Source organism: Phaenicophaeus curvirostris, chromosome 3 (assembly GCF_032191515.1).
Source record: "Phaenicophaeus curvirostris isolate KB17595 chromosome 3, BPBGC_Pcur_1.0, whole genome shotgun sequence".
NCBI classification, from domain to species: domain Eukaryota; kingdom Metazoa; phylum Chordata; class Aves; order Cuculiformes; family Cuculidae; genus Phaenicophaeus; species Phaenicophaeus curvirostris.
In genome coordinates, this window is record NC_091394.1 from 12,687,056 (window position 1) to 12,703,584 (window position 16,529).

The 16,529-nt window shown below is 43.0% G+C and overlaps 1 protein-coding gene across 1 annotated transcript in view; it reads right to left on the reverse strand.

Annotated features, from left to right (window-relative positions):
• INO80C (INO80 complex subunit C) overlaps nucleotides 1–9,161 on the reverse strand; it is a 33,724-nt gene extending 24,563 nt beyond the window's left edge. The window contains exon 1 of the mRNA XM_069853395.1: nucleotides 8,981–9,161. Within this exon, the coding sequence (XP_069709496.1) occupies nucleotides 8,981–9,133 (153 nt within the window). The 5' untranslated portion in view covers nucleotides 9,134–9,161. The remainder of the gene's footprint in view (nucleotides 1–8,980) is intronic.
• Nucleotides 9,162–16,529: the final 7,368 nt, after the last annotated feature.

The window sequence follows — 16,529 nt, forward strand, 5'->3', positions numbered from 1 at the left end:
TTACTCTCCAGGTCTTCCCAGAGGCACAGACGCTGGATCTACTAGTGAATCAGATCTTGAACTGCTGCAGTCTACATTGAGTTTGTTACGGTAAACTAATGAAACCTGCAATCATAAGCTTATGAACTAGCTTGCTTGTCGTGGAAAAGTGGTTTTCCTTGCCATGTGGTCCTGATTCTTCCTTGGGCTACCGCTAACACCTGTTAGACCTCCTGGTGAATCAGCCCAGTTCATCAATGCAGCAGGAGACAACACAGCTTCCTGGGAGAGAGGGAAGGTTTGGTTAGTTAGTCTTCTGACTCACAACCTCTATCAGTGGCTGAGCAGGTCTGATGAGTACCAAAACTGGCACGATGAAAGGGGCAGGAGCACACAGCTGAGACTTGTGGAGGTGGGTAAGAGTGAAGAACATAGAAGAAGCCTGGGACTCCCTCCTTTTGGGACCTGAGAAGGTAATAGATTGCCTAACTGTGCCTCTTGAAGTTGCAGGTGTGTTTTGCAGTGAGACAAGACATGCTGTTCAGGGATCAGAATTCTGATATGAGGGCCAGATATATTTCACAACACAGAGTGTCACAACTTTTATAGCTTTCTGTAGGTCTAAATAAATAGTCAATGTCTCCATTTTGTATTCTTGGAATGGTTAGAAAATGTTTTTAAAACCATCCCAGGCTACCTAATTAATATTTCTTTCAGCCTTTCTAATCCAAAATTAATATATTTATACAACTACTAATGCCTTGCTAAAACAAGAACAGAAGTTATTGCCTAACACAAGCATTACTCTTGACAGGAATGTGAAAAACAGTCTGACAGCTCCTCAGATCTGCAATACCTAGTCAGTTAAGTTATTCCAAGTTTTATTTTGTTAATATTAATCTTTTAATACGCTAAATGGATTCTGAGATTGCTTTTAAGGAGCACTACCTCTCAGGCAAAATGTCATGCTTAAGTACACGCATGCAGCATCTTAGATAGCTCTTTCTATTTCAAAAAATAACCTGTCCTACTTTATCTCCTTATGATAGAAGTAGTGAACCATCTTTATTATCTCTCATAAGTTTCTTGCATGTTGATTATGAATCCTGAAATCAAGTGTGATCATAAGACTTTCAATTTTCTGTTAGCTAAGTGGAAAATTAAAATTCTCTACTAGGATAAAAGGAGAAGGGTAAAAAAATGCATGACATCAGCATACTGACACCCGTAGTAGAAGTCAATACACATATGCTTTTGCCTTGCTACAACATAACACATCTGTGTTTACTCTAAATCTAAAATCTAATCACATTTGGTTGGGGAGTCGGTAATTCTCTGAGACTGGCATAGACTGGTTTGGAAATTCACATACTTTTATGATTACAGATCATCTAAATCTTTCAATATGTGATGAATGTCAAGCAATGTCAATTCTTAGCTCTTAGTTTTGACAGCTTCTCTTAATCTAGATGGTTCTACAAAAGCAATTCCTTTTTTTAAAAAATAAAACTAAACTTAAAACACACATAAGTTTTGCCAGATTTCCCTGCAAAATCTGCTAACTGTCTTTTAATTATCATTTTCCCCCATCAGGGACGAGGAGGATTTGAGTTCTTTAACAGATTTGACTTCAAACATGCAAGTGACAAAAACTGGTATCTCAGGATAATCCTGGCTCTCATTAGTGGACTGTGTGAAAATATGCTGGTTTTTTGGGAAGAGTACAAAAACCTCATAGAAGAAGAGACGCTTAATATTTCAGCTGTTCACTATCTGCTTTGTTGCAGAGAGTATCTTTGTGGTCACGTTTGAAAGGATTAGGAGATGTAAGCGGTGACCCTCTGAGCGCTTCATACAGAGAACTGCAAGTTTGGGAGATTTCGATTATTCTGTGGTCTGCTGAGAGGCAGTGTAAAGTCAGAATGTGTTACCTACCAGCAGGATAGCTATCTGAACTTAAACACTACCTGCTAGAACTCTTGGTGGGACACGGCAATTTGTTTTAAACTGGCTGAACTGGTTTTGTAAGAGCCAAAACCCTTGGGTAGGGTTGTGAATAAGTGTGCAAGTGGCTGAACTTGAAGAACTCATCTCAGCAGTTCTCATAAGTAATTAGCAATTGACTGCACTTGTATCAGGATATCTAGATCTTATCCAATGAAAGTGTCCTTTAAATAAATTTAATTAGGTTTGAGTTAACATCCCCTGGAAGCATGTTATGTCTCTTAAAGATACTATTCCATGCAAGCAGTATCTTCAGACTGCTACTGCTTCATTGGTTAAATTCATGCATTCTTCAGTCACCATCATCACCTTAAGGGATCAAAGACGGTTTAAAAAAAAGTGTAGTCTAGAGCATAATGATGTAATAGCTTTTTAATAAATTGGCAAAGAAACATGTACTTACATCTCCCTACTACCATGCTGCATCAGGGTCATGCCATCTCTTTCAAGGCAGGAGGATTGGTAGAAACGCATCTTGTTTATTAGATTTTCATTTACAGAGGAAAATCATGTTTTTCTGTTACAGAAAGTCTTATATGGAATAACGCGATAATAATTGGAGCAAGTTTAGTGTTATACTGATTGAAGGAAGTCTTTAAGCAGGGTCTGAATTTGTAACTAGGTAATTTTTATTTCAACTCAGAAAGTTATTATACCGCTATGTACAAAAGGAGGTACTTGTCCAGAACATGGTGAGAGCAGCAGTTCAGCTCAGCAGTTGTAGTGGTACTCACCCATTCTGTAGTTAAACTCTCCCTAACCTCATTTTTGAGGAAATTACAGCTAGATCAAATGGACTCTTTAAAACAAAGTTATTTTAAAATTGATTTGATGGTTTCCTACTTACAGTGATAGGCTTGGTAAAACAGCATTACAAGAGAACTGATTAAATTTACTGATGGTTTACAGTGCGATTCCATGCTATTTATGCAGTACAGTAAGCTTTCTGTCTTTAGTGCTTTAGTGCTGGACAGATTCTGGATACCTAACAGTAACCATGTTAATATGCATATATTGAAGTCTCCTTGTTGAACATACAGATGTCTACCAGAACACTGATCTGATGATCTTCAGTTTACAATATAAAACATCATTGTTCAGTTACATTTAAAATAAAAATAGAGTTCCAAACATACTTAAAGTTGCCCCTTTTAGTTTTAGGACTGTAACTTTAAACCATTTTGACTTCTGTATTTTCTAATATTCTTGTATACCTTCTGTTTTTAAGTACAGACTAAGAAACACAGAAAGTATTAAGTATACATACAACAGCTAGTTACATAAAATGACAGTTGCCAGTAGCACTGTTGCAATATTCCAAATTAGAGATAAAATCAATACATTTAATAATTTAACTCTTAAATACCATTGGAGAAGAGAACGTTCAGTCTTTATTTTCCAAATGGTACCAAGACCTGCTGCCACTACAATAAAGGAAAGGAAGGAAACAAAAAGCATTCTCCGTGGATTTCTGTAGTTTAAAGGACATTTTACATCAATTCAAAATGTAAAATGAACCATAATGCAATTCTCAAAGTAAAGATCTTACTGTAGTTCATCACTTATCTAAAGTATAAATAATGTAAGCAAACATACATTTGCCATAATACTTAGCATATTTTCTCTCTTTACTTGTTCTCCAACAAAATAACTTCCTTTTTTTTTTTTTTCCCCAAATCATTATCTTATCTCACTGCAAATTCTGTCTTTTAAGCTTGCCAGCTGTCATGGGCAAACATTTTCTTTCATCAATTACATCTTGATGTAGAATATACTCTTTCAAGATCTTCCTGTTGCTGTAAAATAAAAACAATGGTGTGAACATTAAGGTAGAGGAACTAGTGGCTTTTTAAGATCAGTGTCAAAGATTCTACCCCAGGCCAAGTGATTAAAAAAAGTAAGGATAGGAGACCTGGAGACAAGTCTGCACAAGAAGCAGCAATGGAGCTGAATGAGCACAGCAGTATTGGGAATCATTGGGCAAGGACATCTAACTGAACAGTGCTATATAAACCACTAAACAGCATTGGGTTTGACACATGAATGTCACCATTTAATATACATAGCAACCCTCAGCATTAAAAATGTGCTGCTGCAGCAAAGACAGGTATTTTTCAGTGGCACAACTGCATGGGAGGAATAATTGTGTAAGGCTAATAAAAGTGATGCAATCAATTTGCAATCATGCTTTCCTGTAAACGCACTTTTAACTTTTCATTTAGTAAATACAGGCACTATGTCCAAAAAGAGTACGTCTCCTTCTGTAGACACAACTGACAAGCCCCATGTGCAATGTGCTTCCAAAACAAACATGACTCAATACTTTTGGGTCAGTAACTCATACAAATGATGAACATTTTTTGGTAACGTCCCTAAGGTGTATCTTAGAGAAAGTAGCAATTCATATGCTGGAAAAATATAATTAAATTTGGGTTCATAAAAATCTATATTCTGTATGACAATAGCACCTTCTTGTAGGATACACCTGCTTACTCGAACTAGTTGATTACATCGCATCACTACACTAAAGCAAATTTGTTTTATTAAAAAACAACGTATTTTTTAAAACTATGGATTTACCAGATCTAATGTTTGTCTTTCTGACATTGTGTTTGGATATGACAGCCTTAAGTATCTGCACACAAATGGAAAACCTTCTTCTGAGTAACTTTAGACTGTTGTGCTAAGCTTTTGCAGTATGACTGCTGGTAGTTACGAAGCATCATGGCAGCAGTAGGTGTAATTAGCAGAAACGTAATAGAAATAGAATTTTCATCTACTCAAAGTGACAGTTAAGACAGGCAGAAGGAAGTTCAAACGTGAAAAAAATAGGAAAAATGCAAAAGTCTTTCAGGGCCAGCACTGTGATAGCTACGTGCAACATTAAAGCATGCAAAACAGAAACAAAATATGTGATTTGCAGAACTTGAAAAAGCTCCTTTTTATTTAATTTTACAGTGATGGAATCACAGATGTAAGTTCACAGTTGGCACAATGTGAAGCGTATTTTCATGTAGGCCAGTCACAGAGATCTCAGCAGAAGTTACCAGTTAATACGCTGTTATCAGTTAATACACTATATTTAAAATGGAAAACATTTCATGCTGATCTATGGCACAATATATTTGGCTTCTGAAAAGCTGAGAACAGGCTGTAAAAGGCTGTTAAAAAATATCGAAAGGGTACGTTAGGGAAGTGAACAATCAGAAGATTAACAAGTGCTACTTATAAACCTGTGCTGAAAGTGGTGTGTATTAAAGGTGTCTACCTATCAGACTGCCAGAGGAATTCTACTTGTTTGAAGGTAAAAAATTAAAATAAAATCCCACAATTACTCAATACTGTCATATAATAGAGTCAGGAAAAGCATTTAAAATTCATGGATGAATGGCTGAGCCATTTGAAAACTGGATAAATTATAAAATAGAGTGTTAAGAGCTTGTTGACTGGATATACTCTGAATAGCTCAGCAGACTAGAATTACTGCGCATTTCATTGTGTCACAAGTTTCCTCACCCAGAAAAAGTACAATAGTCAGCAATTAATTAAGGACTTTATAAGGACTTCTGGAGATCAAGATTTAATAAAGTACTGCAGAAGAAAGTACCCAATGATCAATGTTTCTAACTCAAAAGAATGCAAAGCCCCTACTTCATTTCTGTTTGAACTGGCTTGCTCCAGAGCGAGTCAGCAACATTGAATGTGATTGCTAGAAGATCAACGAGCTGTTTCTTGCCCCATTCCTAAGGTTACGCATTTTCTGAGACTCAGTTTTTTTTTCTTTTCCTTGTGGGATTGATCTGCACTGCTGAAGTCAGTGAATGCGTATGCTGACTTGGACATAATGTTGAGAAATTACTCTTTTCTCCACTGAAATCACTTGTGAGAAGAATTGCAAGAGCTGTTTATCACACAGTATCAAAACCCAGTTTGAGTAAGAAATCATGGACTGCCTCACAATACTGGAAGCCATCCACAGGGCTTACGTTTAGTGTGACCTTCAGAAAACAGCTTTAGAGGCTGAAGGGTTTGGGGAAGGTTTTTAAATACAAAAACATTTATACACATTTAAATTATATGTAATTATATAATGTTTTATATCTGCATATACACATATATGCACACATGCACAGAGCAGTCCTCTCCATGCTAGAAAATCCAGACCGTTATCTCTACTAGACCTTGAAAAAGTTGTGAAACGTGATCATGCTAGGCAGTAATTTTTCGCAGCTGCAGTGCAGTTTGTTAGCTACATTAAGCACTAAGGCTCATGCTCCCTCTCCAAGGGATAAACCCACCAGAAAAAGAAAAGAAACTATATAACAGCCACAGGGTAAAAACAAGTGCTACAAGAGTATCATCCTCAATGAGGAAGGGTTTGTGCCTGTACACAATGGCTTTCAATTGTCTGGAGAGATGATCTGCTGAAAAATGCAGAAACGTTCACCTCATCCCATGGCTTGTGAAAATAAGCAACCTAACTGACAGTACTGCATGCTTTGTAGCTATGCTGCTGTTACAGTTCATTAAATATTACTGTGAAGAATCATTTTGGGAGTGGGGGCTGGGGTGGGGGGGATAGACTACCATTTTTTCCAACCCTTTTTTACCCCTCCAGATGCTGAAATCTTTCTAAAAGAAGTAATGCAAGACATACTGCATCTAAAGTCTATATAGATGTCATATATGTGCTGATTCCAAACCTCTTCCGGGGCTTAGTTTTGGAGTTGAGATGTTACCTCGTGACCAAGGGGCAGATGGCATCAGCTGGGGATGGGTTTGTGGACACATGGGTGTTGCACAATGCAGAAACAGAGACTGTAATACCCACTGCAACTGGGAGATGCTCACGTTAATAGACCTTCTCCCTCCCTGACCATGTTCTCCAAAACTTGGGTTCTTAAGTTATATTGTCATTTTACATTTCAGTATTAGGTCCACTTAACTCAACTGAGAGAAGGCCATAATGCAAAACTGTATTTGAGCTGCACACAATAGAACTGGCAGCTGTTAAATGTGCTTGTTGGATGTGTTAGTTTCTCCTCTGAGACAGCTCAACCACCTAAAATTAAAATCACCATTATGCACAATGAGAGGTTGGTGTCTGTAGGCGTTCATACAGAGCTCAGGTATGGCATAATGTCTGTGTGGGAACATAACACAAGAACTACAACACTCTCAAGGGACATTGCATCTGAGATGTCAAAAAACACATATTCCATACTAATTGTCATTTAGTCTTGTGTGTTTGCTGAGCAGAGCTTTTACGTTTATGTAACATAGGCCTGTGAAACTCCAGGCCTTATAACACATTCAGATTCCAGCTCTGGCAGGAGAAAGATCAAAAGGCTGCTCTCCCCTGACAAATAGGAGAGAAGAGCAGCAGGTCACTCTAATGCTTTCTAGCAAGGCCCGAGTGAGCTCCGGGGTGCCTGCATTGTCAGTTGTGCATCCTCTGCTCGGGTGCTATTTTGGAATTGCCCTGCACTGGGAGGTAACAGGAATAAATATATTCTTTTCATTTTATCTGTAGTTTTGTGGTTGTTCAAGCACTTTGCCTGTGTTTGGCTCAAACAGGCAGGTACAAAGTGAAGGTAAGCATGGAAACAAAACAATTTGACAAAAAAGTGTCAATGCATAAAATCATAGAATCATTTGGTTGGAAAAGACCTTTGAGATCATCAAGTCCAACCATACCTGTCCACTACTAAATCATATCAGTGAGCAACTTATCTACCCATTCTTTAAATATCTCCAGAAATGGTGAATAAACCAGCTCCCTGGGCAGCTTGTTCCAGCACCTGGTTACTGTTTCAGTGAAGAATTTTTTCCTGCCATCTGAACCTCCCTTTGTGCAACTTGAGGCCGTTTCCTCCCATACTATCACTTGTTACTTCAGACAAGAGAACAGCACCCACCTCGCTACAACCTCCTTTCAGGTAGTTGTAGACAGTGATAAGGTCTCCCCTCAGCCTCTTTTTCTCTATGCTAAATGTACTACATTGCAGAGAGTTAGGTGATTTTAAACACAGCTTCAAGTGAATCTCCATTAAGCTTTGGTCCTTAGTTACACGCCCAACTGGAGAAGGCATGAGAGCTCTACTGCTGGGTTAGCCAGGTACACAGAGGGGACACAACCACCATGCTACAGAAGGATACAAGGAGTAACCACGTGTTCAAACACATAGAAACTGCCAGCCTGAGGGCTACTACCTCAGCAGCAGGCATCCAGCAGCGAACTGTTCCCTGGAGAGCAGCCCTGCAGAGAAGAACTTGGGATGAAAAGAAGCTAGAAATGAGCCAGCAGTGTGCACTCGCAGCCCAGAAGGCCAACCGTATCCTCAGCTGCATCAAAAGAAACACGGCCAGCAGGTCGAGTGAGGTGATTCTGCCCCTCTATTCCTCTCTTGTGAGACCTCACCTGGAGTATTCTGTCCAGTTCTGGAATATCCAACATAAGAAGGATATGGAGCTGTTGGAACAGGTCCAGGGGAGGGCTACAAAGATGATCAGGGGCTGGAGCACCTCCCATATGGGGACAGGCTGAGAAAGTTGGGGTTGTTCAGCCTGGAGGAGAAGGTTCTGAGGAGATCTTATAGCAACCTTCCAGTACCTGAAAGGAGCTACAAGAAAGCTGAAGAAGGACTGTTTACAAAGGGTTGTTGTGACAGGATGGCTATGAATTGGAGGGGAGAAGATTTAGACTAGACACTGAAAAGAATTTCTTCACGATGAGGGTGGTGAGGCCCTGGCCCAGGTTGCCCAGGGAAGCTGCGGCTGCCTCATCCCTGGAGGTGCCCAAGGCCAGGTTGGCTGGGGCCTCGGGCAGCCTGCTCTGGCGGGCGGTCCCCCTGCCCACGGCCGGGGGGTGTGACTGGATGGGCTCTGGGGACCCCCGAAGGCGGGACGGGGGGGCGGTAACGAGCCCGCGCGGGAGGCGGCGGCCACGGCCGCGCATGCGCGCTGCTCTCCTCCCCTCCCCCCTTCCCTCCATTACCTGCGAGCCGCCCGGCGCTGCCGCTTTCTTCTTCTTGGCGGGGCCGCTGCCGGTGCCCGGGCTGGCCGGACGCTTCTTGCTACGGGATGGGGCGCCGGCTGGGGAAGAAGACGAAGAAGAAGAAGACGCCGACGCGGGGATCAGACTCGCCATGTCTCTCTTTCCCTCCCCCACCCCCCACTACAACCCGCGTCCCGCGCTGAGCACGCGGGCGGAAGCGAGGCCCGGCTCCCCCCACCCCCGGTTCGCCGCACCGCGCACGCGCGGGCCGGGCACACGCGCGCGCCTCGTGCTGCAGGGCGCGAGCTTGGCTCGGGGCGGGGAGGGGGGGGGGCGCCTCTCCTGCCCCTCCAAGGCGAAGCCGAGCGCCATAGTGGGCGCCGGAGCTCCACAGCAGCAAGAGGTGTGGCTGTTGGGAAGCTCGTAGTAACTTTGAAGTTAGCCCTTCGGAAAGTGATAGGCTGTGGGTAAGGCTTCTGGGAAAATTGGTACGTGTGCGTGCCAGTGGGAAATACGTCCTGCGGCCAGCGCTTTCTCTAGAAAACTGTGGATTTGGGAACGGTAGGAGGTAGTAAATGAGCCAGGCTGCGTGCTTGGTGAATGAGAAGCTCAGCAGGAGCCGGCAGTGTGAGCTCGCAGCCCAGAAGGCCGACAGTGCCCTGGGCTGAATCAAAAGAAGCGTGGCCAGCAGGCCAGTGAGGTGATTTTATCCCTCTACCCTGCTCGTGTGAGACCTCATCTGGATTACTGTGTCCAGTTCTGAAATCCCCAACATAAGAAGATACGGATCTGTTGGAACAGGTCCAGAGGGCTGTGAAGATGATCATAGAATGCTTTGGGTCAGAAGGGACCTTAAGGATCATACAGTTCCAAGCTCCCTACCGTGGGCAGAGACACCTCCCACTAGATCAGGCTGCTGAGAGGAGTGGAGCAACTCCGCTGTGAGGACCAACTGAGAGAGTTGGCGTTGTTCAGCCCAGAGATGAGAAGGCTCCAGGGAGACCTAATATGGCCTTCCAGTACCTGAAGAGGGTGTAGAAGAAAGCTGGGGAGGGACATTTACAAGGCCATGTAGCGATAGGATGAGGGAGAATGGCTTTAAATTGGAGAGGTGAAAATTTAGATTAGACATTGGGAAGATATTCTTCACAATGAGGATGGTGAAACACTGGAATAGGTTGCTCAGGGCAGTTGTGGATCCCCCTGCCTAGAAGTGTTCAAGACAAGGTTGGATGGGTCTTTGGGCAGTCTGGTCTATTAGGTTGTGTCCCTGCCCGTGGCAGGGTGGTTGGAACTGGATGATCTTTAAGCTTCCTTCCAATCCATACTATTCTGTGGTTCTGTGATCGTGTTTTGTGTTAAGCTCTGTGCTGAACAGACGTGTCTTCTTCAATCATCTCTCTTTGCAGCCTTTTTCTATCTGAAATGCAAGGTCAGCCAAAGTGCTGGCACGAAAGCTCCAAATTAGCAAGAGGTTTGGCCTTGTGAAGTTCATAATAACATTAAAATTAGTCCTTGGAAAGTAATAGAATATGTATAAAATTTCTGGGAATATTTATACGTATGCATGTAAGTGGGAAATATGTTCTGTAACCAGCTTTTGTCTCACTGTACAGGGGACATACAAGATAGAAGGGATGTTTTACAAGGGAATGTAGTGATAGGATGAGAGAGAGTGGCTTTAAGTTGGAGGAGAGAAGATTTAGACTAGATCTTAGGAAGAAATTCTTCACAATGAGGGTGGTGAGGCTCTGAAACAGGTTGCCCAGGGAAATTGTGGATGACTCATCCCTGGAGGTGTTCAAGGCCAGGTTGGATGGGGCCTTGGGCAGCCTGGTCTGGTGGGACTTGTCCCTGCCCATGGCAAGGGGAGTGGAACTAGATGATCTTTAAGGTCCTTTCCAACCCAAACTATTCTATGATTCTATGTTGCCTAGGCCTGATTAAAGGATGCTTGCTTTCTAAAACTCCTAAATGAGTCTTAGAGCATTTATTTGCTGCCACTTTTGTTATCAGTGTGACTGCTGCTTGTCCTTTCACTGCCCAGCCAAGCTCTGTCAGGGAGGCTGTAAGCAAGTGGGTATGTTGGTCACAGCAGGTTTGGCCCCCGCCTGTAAGAGTTTCCACTGCGGGCAGGCAAGCCTGGTGCTTTAGCAGCTGGGGCAAAGCTCATAGGAAGTAGCCTGCCTCCTTGTTGCTTCCGCTGGGGGTGGGGGGGAGGTGTGTGTCTCTCCACACTTCTGCTCCGCACTTCTGCTCCGCTTCTTGGAGGCCTGGCGGTGGTGGCAGAGCAAGCCAGGGGGGTGGCTGTGACTCACCTTGCCTGGCTGTGTGGCCTCAGGCCTGGCCTGACCCCAGCGTGCATGGGAGGTTACAAAATGCAGCAGGCTTTGGGTTTGGTAACTATAGGAGGTAGTAAGTGCAAGGCTGCACGCTTGATGAATGAGGAGCTCAGCATGAAACAGCAACGTGCGCTGGCAGCCCAGAAAGCCAACCATATCCTTGGCTGCATCTAAACAAGCATGGCCAGCAGGTTGAGGGAGGTGATTCTGCCCCTCTACTCTGCTCTTGTGAGGCCCCACCTGGAGCATTGTGTCCAGTTCTGGAATATATCCAACATAAGAAGGATATGGAGCTGTTGGAACAGGTCCAGAGGAAGGTTATGAAGATGATCATAGAATGGTTTTGGTTGAAAGGGGCCTTAAAGATCATCCAGTTCCAAGCCCCCTACCATGGGCAGAGACATCTCCCACTAGATCAGGCTGCTTAGAGTGGAGCACCTCTGCTACGAGGATGGTCTGAGAGATTTGAGGTTGTTCAGCCCAGAGAAGAGAAGGCTCCAGGGAGACCTTATAGCGACCTTCCAGTACCTGAAGGCATACAAGAAAGCTGGAGAAGGACTTTTTACAAGGCCATGTAGTGATAGGATGAGGGGGGATGGTTTTAAATTGGAAGGGGGAAGATTTAGATTAGACGTTGGGAAGATAGTCCTCACGATGAGGATGGTGAGGCACTGGAACAAATTGCCCAGGGCAGTTGTGGATCCTCCCTCCCTCAAAGTGTTTAAGACCAGGTTGGATGTGGCCTTGAGCAGCCTGGTCCAGTGGGATGCATCCCTGCTATTGGCAAGGGGGTTGGAACTAGATGATCTTTAAGGTCTCTTCCAGCCTAAACCATTCTATGATTCTAGGAAAGCCAGACATACCCTGGCCTGCATCAGAAGTGTAACTAGCAGGCCAAGGTAGGTGATTCTGGTCCTCTTTTCTGCTCTTACGAGACTTCACCTGGAGTTGTACATTCTGTTCTGTAGTCCTCAACACAAGAAAGACAGATCTGTTGGAGCAAGTCCAGAGGAGGGCCGTGAAGATGATCAGAAGGCTAGAACACCTACCCTGTGAGGACCAGCTGAGAGAGTTGGAGTTCTTCAGCCTAGAGAAGAGAAAGCTCCAGGGAAACCTTGTAGCAGCCTTCCAGTACTTAAAGGGCACCTACAAGAAAGCTGGGGAGTGGCTTTTTATCAGGGCATGTAGTGACAGGACAAGGGGGAACGGTTATAAGCAGAAAGAGTGGATATGTGGATTAAATATTAGGAAGATGTTTTTTTCCTGTGAGGGTGGTGAGGCACACGAGCAGGTTGTTTAGAGAAGTCATGGATGTATCATCCTTGGAGGTGTTCAGGACCAGCCTGGATGAGGCTTTGAGCAACCTGATCTAGTGGAAGACTCTCCTATGGCAGGGGAGTGGAACAAGCTGATCTTTAAGGTCCTTCCCAACCTAACCCATTCTGTGATTCTGTGAAGGCTGGAAAGAATGCTGTTGCTGAGTCCCATATGTCACAGAGGCTTTTGAGTCCTGTCGTGTGCAGTCATTTGGGAAATGTAAAGTCAAAAGCTGTTAGACTCAACTGAATACAAGCTGTAATTTGAGAGTTGGGGGGACTGTACTCATGCACAGTGTGAACACTGGAGGACAGTGCTGTGTTTGCAGGCAATTGTTGTCTTAAGTCTGCCCTAAGTGAGGTAAAGTTTATGCAAAACGCTTTCACACCATGAGAAGGGTGTCAAATTCTCAAATATGTCAGCTTTTTCCAGTTGGCTAGATAAAACATGCAGCTGGTTTTAATTGTGTCCTTCAGCTCTAAGATCATGAGCTCTGAGGAGCCTACTGATAAGTATTCTGTATTTTTGTCCACTCTTAAACTATATAGTCTTTTTAAATGTGAGTTGCAGGTCATTACAGTTGTCGTTAAAGTTTTCAGAATATGATTACAGGCAACTGATAGTGAATGTCCTTCTGGGTAATTTGTACAGTTACAGATTTGGTTGCTTTCACCCTGTTTTGACGTGGCTAGGGCACCAGCCCAGCAATTTTTCCTCTTGTTGGAATCTGGAGTAATTTTGCTCTGGAGCAACATATCAGAATAGATTTGTGGTGATTCGGACTGTTCTCCAGTGTGTTTTCACAGTCCTCTTTCTGTCTGTGCTGTTTCATACCCTATGCCAGAGAACCGTTTGGTGGTGATATGGACTTGCAGATAGTTCTCGAGTTGCTTGATGGCTGATAAAACTGTTTTTAGCTTCTTTATGCTTGCATGCACCTGCATTCAATATACTGTTCAACTTATTACCCTATTTGTTTGAGCTACCTTCATACAATACCTGACTACTAGGTTTCTAGCTGCAGTTATATGAGATCCTGCCCCAGTGTGTGCCTTGTGGAGGGGCGGAGGTCCAAGAAGTTGATATTCAGGCATAAAAATTAGGTCACATTTATAGATGGTGCTGTAATGAGGACTGAGCTTGGTCACAGTAGGGGTGCCAGGCAGTGCTGTGTAAAACAAATGCTTTGAAGGTGGCCTGAAAGAGAGTTGAGAACAAAAGCCTGGACTTCCAGGCTGTGTTCCAGGCACCTGTGTATGTAATAGAAAAGCAGGACAAAATTTGCTTTCCAGGGGCATAAGCAAGGCCTTGTACAAACATTCAAGCCCCATCTTCTCCTTCCCGGCTGTTGTTGCTGTCTTTCTATCTGAGCATGCAGGCTGCCAGCAGCACTGCAGAGCAGACTGGTAAACGTGATTGCATTTGCCCTTAGTGATTGTTTTAGGCTGATGTGTGCTACGTGGTATGCATTTTTTCTGATTGTGGTGACCCAAGTTTGAAAGTAGCAGGGGCACTGGGAGTTGCAGGGGAGTCGTGTCCCCTGACAAAGCCAAATCTGCTTTGCTGTGTGCTCAAAGCGTTGTTCTTGTCTTAGTCAGCTTTTTTTTCTTCATTCCCAGGGCTAGTTCCCATCTCTTTCCCACGCACATGCTGTGTGCTCAGCCCTCATGCCCAATTAAAAAGAAAGCATACCTTATCATAGCAATGTTTTTTTATGGAGAGGAGTATCTTTAATGCTGCTGCAGAGTAGATGTTGCATGTGAATCTTGCAGAGAATTAATGTGCTGCATCAGTGAAAGTGTTTAAGTAGCACTTAGCCAAACATTTTCTTATCTGTACCCATTTTTATCAATTGGTTTACTAAAAACAAAATCAGAAGGCCCATGTGTACTGCACCAATGTTAAGTACAATGCAATTTTACATGGTACCAAATGCTTTCGAATCCTAGAGGGCTCATAACTCATAGGGAAAAAAAAGCAATAATGCTAATACAAATGTTGAGAGTGTCCACAGGGGATGAGTAATAGAATTAGGGATTTGGGAAGGGCTGTGGAGTTGCAAGGCTGCCTTTTCCCCACTCCTTGAGGGGCTGTTCACACCCAGCCCTGCTGAAAATTAAGGAGTGATGTTGTGGTGAATAAGTGCAATATGTAACTTGCTAGGTTCCTGCTACATACCTAAATGGGCTTTGTGGCATGGACAAGGGCTTGCCTGAAGAGGTGCAAATTGCAGTTGTTAGAGTGGCTTGATGTGACCTGGCTCTTCCTCATGTTCATTTTGAACGTTGCTCGAGGTGAACACCCTTTTCCCTCTCACTTCCCTCTCAGCTGCCTTGCTAGTAAGAAAATTAAATACAGCTCAGCAGTAATTCTGCATACTCTTTAATGGGAGCAGTCATTCTCATGCCTTTTAGTCTCAGTGAAGTGGAAAAGGAGGATGACCTACCATTATGAGCATCAGTAATGTCTGTCTGGAGGTGCAGGGACAGCTGATGAAGAAGATTCATAGCCAGAAGCAATTGGGGCAGCTTATGCTTTGTCAGAGTTGGTCCCTGTCCCAGCCCCAGGAGCAGCTTCCTAGCAAGGAGAGGGTTGTGCAGGTTCCATTCCTACTGGTGCAGACGAACTGGCCCAGCAAAGCAGCTGATTGCAGTGGGACGCCACACAACTGCTATCTTCAGGCTTTGTGGGAGCAGATACCATACACTGGTACACTTCTGCTCCATCAAAAGGAAAAGGCCAGTCTCCACAACTGTGAATGGATTCTGTTCCAAGCTTTGAAATGCCCTCTCTCTCTCAGTAGTTTGTATCCCACCTGGCTGTTTACCTTTCAATATTCCTGCTATTGTTACTTCTGCACTGCCAGAAAAATGAGGAGAGGGATTAAAAATGAAATTGTCTGTGACTTCACTCATTGGCCATATTGTAGTTTATAAAATTGTTAGGTATCTAAAATGGTGCAGGAGAATATACGTTATCCCACTGCATGCCACTGAGTTAAATTATTACATAACCTCTGTCTGCATTTATTTTTATATCTAGAAAGCAGGGATAACTTTTTGCTAGATGGTAGGTTGAACTCGGTGGATGAAATTGTAGCAGTAGGAAAATATAAATAATGATGGTTATATAGTAATTTGTATCACTACAATTTCCTGGCAATTGTAGAAGAAAATATAGCACAAATTGCATCTGTGCAGTGCTGTGAAAGATGGATAAATTAACAGAAAAGTTGTCTGACAAGTTTTAAACTCTATAAAAAAACCCTTAAGTTTTACTTAAAAAAAATTTAGTTGTGTATGTGTCTGCTGCATGTCATTTCCATTTTTATAGAGGCTCTGGAAAAAGAAAAGATTGAGGTTCTTAGTTTCATTACTCTATCAGGTGAAAAGCAATGGATTCCTGTAGGGTAGCTTGTGAAGTCTGGTGGCATTTTGTACATTATTCTTTAAAAGTGCTTGGAGGCTTTGATGACTTTTCAGAGCCTACAGTGTGAACTCTTGTGATTTGCATTTGTTCCCTGCAATTTGCAGCTGCAGGCACTGCACTAGCTTTGTTTAAATATAATGCTGAATGCCTTTAAAATAGGTATTTGAACTTTGGATTAAGGAGACTACTTTTGTAATTTTAAAGGCTTTTTTACTGCACACATCAAATATCTAACTTTCAATGCAATCTTCCCGTTAGAAGTTTTGAAAAAGCCATTTCTATATTCTTCATAATACAAAAAGAGAAGCAGGGTCTGTAGAAATGCCTTTTGTGGCATTTTCCTAGTAGCCTTTCCTTCTGAAAGTTTATTTTAAAATGTGATGAATTTGACACATCAGAAATGAGCAGTAAGAGAAGAGTCAAAGTGTCATTCTGTTTGCATTTTAGCTGTACTTTAATTG